At 35.1% G+C, this 10,626-nt stretch overlaps 1 protein-coding gene across 1 annotated transcript in view; it reads left to right on the forward strand.

Annotated features, from left to right (window-relative positions):
* LOC139838958 (uncharacterized) overlaps positions 1-10,343 on the forward strand; it is a 51,008-nt gene extending 40,665 nt beyond the window's left edge. The window contains exon 5 of the mRNA XM_071828971.1: positions 10,296-10,343. Coding sequence (XP_071685072.1) covers positions 10,296-10,343 — 48 coding nt within the window. The remainder of the gene's footprint in view (positions 1-10,295) is intronic.
* Positions 10,344-10,626: the final 283 nt, after the last annotated feature.

The raw sequence follows: 10,626 nt of genomic DNA on the forward strand, positions 1-10,626 counted from the left end.
ATGCACATAGCATTCTTATGTCATATATATAGTAAGCATTAAAGTTGATAAACAAGGTCTAGACATATTCAAACTAGACAACTCATGTATATATCTAACCCTAACCCTAAACTCTGTCTTATGAAGTCAATCATGAAGAGAAGTGGTTTTGGGTTTCAAACATGGAAATTTCAAGAACCTCCCAAAATCTTTATTTTCGAGTGACTAAGAAGGATCCATGCTTACCTTTTCATTTTCATATTTTAAACTTGTTTAAATCTTTGTCAAACCTAGGATTTGACCAAAAGATTCAAATGGGCATAAAATTAAAAAAAAACAGAAAAATGAAAAACAAAAGCATATAGTCTTATTATGTCATATAGTAAGCATTCAAGTTGATGAATTAACAAGGTTTGGACATATTCAAACCATACAAATCATGTATCTACCCCCTATCCCTAAACTCTGTCTTATGAAGTCAAGCTTGAAGAGAAGTGGTTTTGGGTTTGAAACATGGGAATTTCAAAATCCTCCCAAAAGCTTCATTTTAGAGTGACTAAGAAGGATCCATGCTTACCTTTGCATTTCATATTTTAAACTTGTTTAAATCATTATCAAACCTAGGATTTGACAAAGGTACAAATGGGTGGGCACAAAATTCAAAAAAATCATAAAAAATGAAAAACCAAATCACATAGTCTTCTTATATGTCATATCGTAAGCATTAAAGTTGATAAACAAGGTCTAGATATATCCAAACCACGTACACAAATCATGTATCTACCCCTGTCGATCTTATGAAGTCTAGCATGAAGAGAAGTCGTTTTGGGTTTCAAACATGGAAATTTCAAGAACATCCCAAAAGCTTCATTTAGAGTGACTAATAAGGATACAAACTTCCGTTTTCATTTTCATGTTTTAAACTTGTTTAAATCTTGGTCAAACCGCCTAGGATTTGACCAAGATTCAAATGGGCATACAAATTCAGAAAAAAATCAAAAACCAATGCACATAGCATTCTTATGCCGTATATACAGTAAGCATTAAAGTTGATAAACAAGGTCTAGACATATTCAAACCAGACAACTCATGTATATATCTACCCCTAACCCTAAACTCTGTCTTATGAAGTCAATCATGAAGAGAAGTGGTTTTGGGTTTCAAACATGGAAATTTCAAGAACCTCCCAAAAGCTTTATTTTAGAGTGACTAAGAAGGATCCATGCTTACCTTTTCATTTTCATATTTTGAACTTGTTTAAATCTTTCTCAAACCTAGGATTGACCAAAAGATTCAAATGGGCATAAAATTCATAAAAAATCATAAAAATGAAAAACAAAAGCATATAGTCTTCGTATGTCATATAGCTAGCAAGCATTCAAGTTGATAAATTAACAAGGTTTGGACATATTGAAGCCATACAAATCATGTATCTACCCCTAACCCTAAACTCGGTCGATCTTATGAAGTCTAGCATGAAGAGAAGTCGTTTTGGGTTTCAAACATGGAAATTTCAAGGACACACATCCCAAAAGCTTCATTTTAGAGTGACTAAGAAGGATCCATGCTTACCTTTTCAATTCATGTTATAAACTTGTTTAAATCATGGTCAACCCTAGGATTTGACCAAGATTCAAATGGGCAGAAAAATAAAAAAATTAGAAAAATGAAAAACCAAAGTACATAGTCTTCTTATGTCATATAGTAAGCATATTGAAGTTGATAAACAATGTTTGGACATATTCAAACCATACAAATCATGTATCTAACCCCTAACCCTAAACATTGTCTTATGAAATCAATCATGAAGAGAAGTGGTTTTGGGTTTCAAACATGGAAATTTCAAGAACCTCCCAAAAGCTTTATTTTAGAGTGACTAAGAAGGATCCATGCTTACCTTTTCATTTTCATATTTTAAACTTGTTTAAATCTTTGTCAAACCTAGGATTTGACCAAAAGATTCAAATGGGCACAAAATAAAAAAAAAACAGAAAAATGAAAAACCAAAGTACATAGTCTTCTTATGTCATATAGTAAGCATTCAAGTTGATGCATTAACAAGGTTTGGACATATTCAAACCATACAAATCATGTATCTACCCCCTAACCCTGAGCTCTGTCTTATGAAGTCAAGCTTGAAGAGAAGTGGTTTTGGGTTTCAAACATGGAAATTTCAAAAACCTCCCAAAATCTTCATATTAGAGTGACTAATTAAGAGGGATACAAGCTTCCCTTTTCGGTTTCATGTTTTAAACTTGTTTAAATCTTTGTCAAACCTAGGATTTGACCAAGGTTCTAATATATGGGCATAAAATTCAAAAAAAAATGAAAAACCAAAGCACATAGTCTTCTTATGTCATATAGTTAGCATTAAAGTTGATGAACAAGGTTTATACATATTCAAACCAGACAAATCATGTATCTAACCCCTAACCCTAAACTCTGTCTTATGAAATCAAGCATGAAGAGAAGTGGTTTTGGGTTTCAAACGTTTAAGCCAAAAGCCCCTTTTTCAAATACTTCAAACTTATTCAAATTTGGTTCAAATTTGAAAGACATACAAGTTATAGCACACATAGTGCATACATTTTCACACATACTGCACTAGATAGATGCTAACCCTATAGTTTGAGGCCATTTGGATGAGGTAGAAAAAATTCTTGGATTAGAATCGTGTTGTTCGAACCCCGTAGTTGGATTTTTTTGAACCTTGATCTGTAGTCTTGGGAAAACCCTAGTTTAACCTATTTAATTATAGATTCGTATATCGATTTTTCTACCTTTTTATTATTACTATGCAGCACATGTGTGTTTGCCCGTCTAGCTAGTGAAACTCGGAGGAAGAGGGATCACTCGGAAGGACAGAAGAAGGGAGAGCATTATGGTGTCTCCCCTTTTTCGGGTGACGATGTTGACTATTGTGCAGGGTTTGTCAGTGAGCAGGAGGAGGTGCGAGCGAGCGAGCGAGTCGAGCGAGGCCGAGAATGAGAGAGATTTGTTTTTTTTTTGTGTGAGAGGGACAAACGAAGGATCCTGAAGGACCCAGAGACTTCCAATACGCATCCTGATGCGTCTTCTCTTGACAAAGAAGATGGCTGGGAGTTTGCGTACCTATTATTGCACGTGACTTGTGCTCACTGAAGTGTGGGACCTCACGCGTGGGCACCACACGTAAGTGACAGACCTGTTGGTGTAAAAACTCGGTTGATTATTATAGTGCATTAGAACAAAGTTTCCTATGGATTCAAGGCTAGGAAATCCAAGTTAACTCATTTACATGACATTATTTTTTCCATGAAGCAAAGTTAACACATCTATCAATTGGTACATTTTGGAGTGACTAAGAAGGATCTAGGCTTACTTATTCGTTTTCACGTGTTAAACTTGTCTAAATCTTGGTCAAACCTAGGATTTGACCAACAAGATTCAAGTGGGCAGAAAAATAAAATAAAAACAGAAAAATGAAAACCAAATCACATAGTCTTCTTATGTCATATAGTAAGCATTAAAGTTGATAAACAAGGTCTAGACATATCAAACCATACAAATCATGTATCTATACCCCCTAACCCCTAAACTCTGTCTTATGAAGTCAAGCATGTGAAGATAAGTGGTTTTGGGTTTCAAACATGGAAATTTCAAAAACCTCCCAAAAGCTTCATTTTAGAGTGACTAAGAAGGATACATGCTTCCCTTTTCATTTTCATGTTTTAAACTTGTTTAAATCATTATCAAACCTAGGATTTGAAAAAGATTCAAATGGGCAGAAAATTTAAAAAATCAAAAAAATGAAAAACCAAAGTACATATAGTCTTCTTATGTCATATAGTAAGCATATTGAAGTTGATAAACAAGGTTTGGACATATTCAAACCATACAAATCATGTATCTAACCCCTAACCCTAAACTCTGTCTTATGAAGTCAAGCATGAAGAGAAGTGGTTTTGGGTTTCAAACATGGAAATTTCAAAAACCCTCCCAAAAGCTTCATTTTAGAGTGACTAAGAAGGATCGATGCTCCCCTTTTCATTTTCATGTTTTAAACATGTTTAAATCATTATCAAACCTAGGATTTGACCAAGATACAAATGGGTGGGCACAAAATTCAAAAAAAATAGAAAAATGAAAAACCAAATCACATAGTCTTCTTATGTCATATCGTAAGCATTCACGTTGATAAACAAGCTCTAGATATACCCAAACCATACAAATCATGTGTATCTACCCATGTCGATCTTATGAAGTCTAGCATGAAGAGAAGTCGTTTTGGGTTTCAAACATGGAAATTTCAGGAACATCCCAAAAGCTTCATTTTAGAGTGATGACTAAGAAGGATAAAAACTTCCCTTTTCATTTTCATGTTTTAAACTTGTTTAAATATTGGTCAAACCGCCTAGGATTTGACCAAGATTCAAATGGGCATACAAATTCAGAAAAAATCAAAAGAATGAAAAACCAATGCACATAGCATTCTTATGTCATATATATAGTAAGCATTAAAGTTGATAAACAAGGTCTAGACATATTCAAACTAGACAACTCATGTATATATCTACCCCTAACCCTAAACTCTGTCTTATGAAGTCAATCATGAAGAGAAGTGGTTTTGGGTTTCCAACATGGAAATTTCAAGAACCTCCCAAAAGCTTTATTTTAGAGTGACTAAGAAGGATCCATGCTTACCTTTTCATTTTCATATTTTAAACTTGTTTAAATTATATTGGTCAAACCTAGGATTTGACAAGATTCAAATGGTTACCAAAATTTAAAAAAAAACAGGAAAAAGAAAAAAACAAAGCAAAGCAAATAGTTTTCTTATGTCATATATTAAGCATTAAAGTTGATAAACAAGGTCTAGACATATTCAAGCCAGACAAATCATGTATCTATACCCCCTAACCCATAAACTCTGTCTTATGAAGTCAAGCATGTGAAGAGAAGTGGTTCTGGGGTTCAAACATGGAAATTTCAAAAACCTCCCAAAAGCTTCATTTTAGAGTGACTAAGAAGGATCCATGCTCACCTTTGCATTTCATATTTTAAACTTGTTTAAATCATTATCAAACCTAGGATTTGACCAAGATACAAATGGGTGGGCACAAAATTCAAAAAAATCAGAAAAAATGAAAAACCAAATCACATAGTCTTCTTATGTCATATCGTAAGCATTAAAGTTGATAAACAAGGTCTAGGTATATATATCCAAATCAGACAAATCATGTATCTACCCCTGTTGATCTTATGAAATTCTAGCATGAAGAGAAGTCGTTTTGGGTTTCAAACATGGAAATTTCAAGAACATCCCAAAAGCTTCATTTTAGAGTTACTAATAAGGATACAAACTTCCGTTTTCATTTTCATGTTTTAAACTTGTTTACATCTTGGTCAAACCGCCTAGGATTTGACCAAGATTCAAATGGTCATACAAATTCAGAAAAGAATGAAAAACCAAAGCACATAGCATTCTTATGTCATATATATAGTAAGCATTAAAGTTGATAAACAAGGTCTAGACATATTAAAACCAGACAACTCATGTATATATCTACCCCTAACCCTAAACTCTATCTTATGAAGTCAATCATGAAGAGATGTGGTTTTGGGTTTCAAACATGGAAATTTCGAGAACCTCCCAAAAGCTTTATTTTAGAGTAACTAAGAAGGATCCATGCTTACCTTTTCATTTTCTTATTTTTAACTTGTTGAAATCTTTGTCAAACCTAGGATTTGACCAAAAGATTCAAATGGGAATAAAATTCATAAAAAATCAGAAAATGAAAACCAAAGCATATAGTCTTCGTATGTCATATAGTAAGCATTCAAGTTGATAAATTAACAAGGTTTGGACATATTCAAACCATACAAATCATGTATCTACCCCCTAACCCTAAACTCGGTCGATCTTATGAAGTCTAGCATGAAGCGAAGTCGTTTTGGGTTTCGAAAATGGAAATTTCAAGAACATCCCAAAAGCTTCATTTTAGAGTGACTAAGAAGGATCCATGCTTACCTTTTCATTGTCATATTTTAAACTTGTTTAAATCTTTGTCAAACCTAGGATTTGACCAAAAGATTCAAATGTGCATAAAATAAAAAAAAATCAGAAAAATAAAAAACAAAAGCATATAGTCTTCTTATGTCATATAGTAAGCATTCAAGTTGATAAATTAACAAGGGTTGGACATATTCAAACCATACAAATCATGTATCTACCCCCTAACCCTAAGCTCTGTCTTATGAAGTCAAGCTTGAAGAGAAGTGGTTTTGGGTTTCAAACATGGAAATTTCAAAAACCTCCCAAAAACTTCATATTAGAGTGACTAATTAAGAGGGATACAAGCTTCCCTTTTCATTTTCATGTTTTAAACTTGTTTAAATCTTTGTCAAATCTAGGATTTGACCAAGATTCTAATATATGGGCATAAAATTCAAAAAAAAACAAAAAAAATGAAAAACCAAAGCACGTAGTCTTCTTATGTCATATAGTTAGCATTAAAGTTGATGAACAAGGTTTAGACATATTCAAACCAGACAAATCATGTATCTACCCCCTAACCCTAAACTCGGTCTTATGAAGTCTAGCATGAAGAGAAGTCGTTTTGGGTTTCAAACGTTTAAGCCAAAAGGCCCTTTTTCAAATACTTCAAACTTATTCAAATTTGAAAGACATACAAGTTATAGCACACATAGTGCATACATTTTCACACATACTGCACTAGATAGATGCTAACCCTATAGTTTGAGGCCATTTGGATGAGGTAGAAAAAATTCTTGGATTAGAATCGTGTTGTTCGAACCCCGTAGTTGGATTTTTTTGAACCGGCCTTGATCTGTAGTACTGGGCAAAACCCTAATTTAACCTATTTAATTATAGATTCGTATATCGATTTTTCTACCTTTTTATTATTACTATGCAGCACATGTGTGTTTGCCCGTCTAGCTAGTGAAACTCGGAGGAAGAGGGATCACTCGGAAGGACAGAAGAAGGGAGAGCATTATGGTGTCTCCCCTTTTTCTGGTGACGATGTTGACTATTGTGCAGGGTTTGTCAGTGAGCAGGAGGAGGTGCGAGCGAGCGAGTCGAGCGAGGCCGAGAATGAGAGAGATTTGTTTTTTTGTGTGAGAGGGACAAACGAAGGATCCTGAAGGACCCAGAGACTTCCAATACGCATCCTGATGCGTCTTCTCTTGACAAAGAAGATGGCTGGGAGTTTGCGTACCTATTATTGCACGTGACTTGTGCTCACTGAAGTGTGGGACCTCACGCGTGGGCACCACACGTAAGTGACAAACCTGTTGGTGTAAAAACTCGGTTGATTATTATAGTGCATTAGAACAAAGTTTCCTATGGATTCAAGGCTAGGAAATCCATGTTAACTCATTTACATGACATTATTTTTTCCATGAAGCAAAGTTAACACATCTATCAATTGGTACATTTTGGAGTGACTAAGAAGGATCCAGGCTTACTTATTCGTTTTCACGTGTTAAACTTGTCAAAATCTTGGTCAAACCTAGGATTTGACCAACAAGATTCAAATGGGCAGAAAAATAAAATAAAAACAGAAAAATGAAAAACCAAATCACATAGTCTTCTTATGTCATATAGTAAGCATTAAAGTTGATAAACAAGGTCTAGACATATCAAACCATACAAATCATGTATCTATACCCCCTAACCCCTAAACTCTGTCTTATGAAGTCAAGCATGTGAAGATAAGTGGTTTTGGGTTTCAAACATGGAAATTTCAAAAACCCCCCAAAAGCTTCATTTCAGAGTGACTAAGAAGGATACATGCTTCCCTTTTCATTTTCATGTTTTAAACTTGTTTAAATTATATTGGTCAAACCTAGGATTTGACAAGATTCAAATGGTTACCAAAATTTAAAATAAACAGAAAAAAGAAAAAAACAAAGCAAATAGTTTTCTTATGTCATATAGTAAGCATTAAAGTTGATAAACAAGGTCTAGACATATTCAAGCCAGACAAATCATGTATCTATACCCCCTAACCCCTAAACTCTGTCTTATGAAGTCAAGCATGTGAAGAGAAGTGGTTTTGGGGTTCAAACATGGAAATTTCAAAAACCTCCCAAAAGCTTCATTTTAGAGTGACTAAGAAGGATCCATGCTCACCTTTGCATTTCATATTTTAAACTTGTTTAAATCATTATCAAACCTAGGATTTGACCAAGATACAAATGGGTGGGCACAAAATTCAAAAAAATCAGAAAAAAATGAAAAACCAAATCACATAGTCTTCTTATGTCATATCGTAAGCATTAAAGTTGATAAACAAGGTCTAGATATATATATCCAAATTAGACAAATCATGTATCTACCCCTGTCGATCTTATGAAGTCTAGCATGAAGAGAAGTCGTTTGGGGTTTCAAACATGGAAATTTCAAGAACATCCCAAAAGCTTCATTTTAGAGTTACTAATAAGGATACAAACTTCCGTTTTCATTTTCATGTTTTAAACTTGTTAACATCTTGGTCAAACCACCTAGGATTTGACCAAGATTCAAATGGTCATACAAATTCAGAAAAGAATGAAAAACCAAAGCACATAGCATTCTTATGTCATATATATAGTAAGCATTAAAGTTGATAAACAAGGTCTAGACATATTAAAACCAGACAACTCATGTATATATCTACCCCTAACCCTAAACTCTATCTTATGAAGTCAATCATGAAGAGATGTGGTTTTGGGTTTCAAACATGGAAATTTCAAGAACCTCCCAAAAGCTTTATTTTAGAGTGACTAAGAAGGATCCATGCTTACCTTTTCATTGTCATATTTTAAACTTGTTGAAATCTTTGTCAAACCTAGGATTTGACCAAAAGATTCAAATGGGCATAAAATTCAAAAAAAAATCAGAAAAATGAAAAACAAAAGCATATAGTCTTCTTATGTCATATAGTAAGCATTCAAGTTGATAAATTAACAAGGGTTGGACATATTCAAACCATACAAATCATGTATCTACCCCCTAACCCTAAACTCGATCGATCTTATGAAGTCTAGCATGAAGAGAAGTCGTTTTGGGTTTCAAACATGGAAATTTCAAGAACATCCCAAAAGCTTCATTTTAGAGTGACTAAGAAGGATCCATGCTTACCTTTTCATTGTCATGTTTTAAACTTGTTTAAATCTTTGTCAAACCTAGGATTTGACCAAAAGATTCAAATGTGCATAAAATTCAAAAAAAAATCAGAAAAATGAAAAACAAAAGCATATAGTCTTCTTATGTCATATAGTAAGCATTCAAGTTGATAAATTAACAAGGGTTGGACATATTCAAACCATACAAATCATGTATCTACCCCCTAACCCTAAACTCGATCGATCTTATGAAGTCTAGCATGAAGTGAAGTCGTTTTGGGTTTCAAACATGGAAATTTCAAGAACATCCCAAAAGCTTCATTTTAGAGTGACTAAGAAGGATCCATGCTTACTTTTCATTTCATGTTATAAACATGTTTAAATCATGGTCAAACCTAGGATTTGACCAAGATTCAAATGGGCAAAAAACTAAAAAAATCAGAAAAATGAAAAACCAAAGTACATAGTCTTCTTATGTCATATAGTAAGCATATTCAAGTTGATAAACAAGGTTTTTTGTGCAACATACCCCCTCCGTCCACAAATAAGTGTACATGCGGGTTTTCCAAGATAAATTATGAAGTGGAGTAGGTACGAAGTAGGAGGTGGTGGAATCTGCAATTCCCTCGCCTATATATTATATACAAGTCGAAGACTACAACCCTCTATCCCTATCTCCTTCCCATCCTCTAAATTCATATTCCTTTTAGAATCATTGGGCATGGAGGTTCCCCCTGGTAGCATTAGAGTTTCTGTCGACTTTGCTAAATTGAGAAGACTATTCAGCTGCAGAGTGTGCTCTCAACCCATACAACCTCCTGCAATATCGTCGGTTAGTACTTTCTTCACTAGGTTCATCCAGATGTATTTTAATTTGGGCCAACAGTCGTGTTAATTTCCTTGTATTAAGCAGTGTCGTGGGTGCCAGAAGTTGGTATGCGACAGCTGCTCTAGGATACTGTCCGGTCGCGCGTGCCCGGGATGCCAGGGCGTCTTGCAAGGTGAAAGTCTCTCGTCTGAAGTCATGGAATTTACCAGTGGATGTTTTCTCCAACCGAATAGGGCGAGAATATCGTTCACCTGCGGTTTGTGCTTTCAAATAGCACGGCGTCCACTATACCAGCTTAGTACTTTCTTCGTTAGGTTCCACCCAACTGTATTTTTCTTTTGGCGAACAGTCATGTTAATTTCCTTGTATTAAGCAGTGCGCTCGCAGGATGGGCGAGGGCACCTTACATGCGGAAGCTGCGTAAGAAACCTGCCCAGTCTCGCGTGCCCGAGATGCGATGGCATCCTCGAAGACGTAGGAGGAAACAGTTCGATTAATAGATATCCCTCCCTGTTTAAGGTAGATTGCAGCAACGATGGTTGCGACATGAGCGGCGACTTGCTCGAATACTTGCAACACGAGCGGACGTGCGAGCATAAGCCAACGAGACGGTAGGTGGATGGTCTTGCCGGTCTCGATGGAGAAGATGATCGCGCTTCGAGGCTAAAATCTGAGCTCGTTGGAGAAGGATCAGATGGAGTTTCCTT

This window comes from Lolium perenne, chromosome 4 (assembly GCF_019359855.2).
Source record: "Lolium perenne isolate Kyuss_39 chromosome 4, Kyuss_2.0, whole genome shotgun sequence".
Taxonomy (NCBI): Eukaryota; Viridiplantae; Streptophyta; class Magnoliopsida; order Poales; family Poaceae; genus Lolium; species Lolium perenne.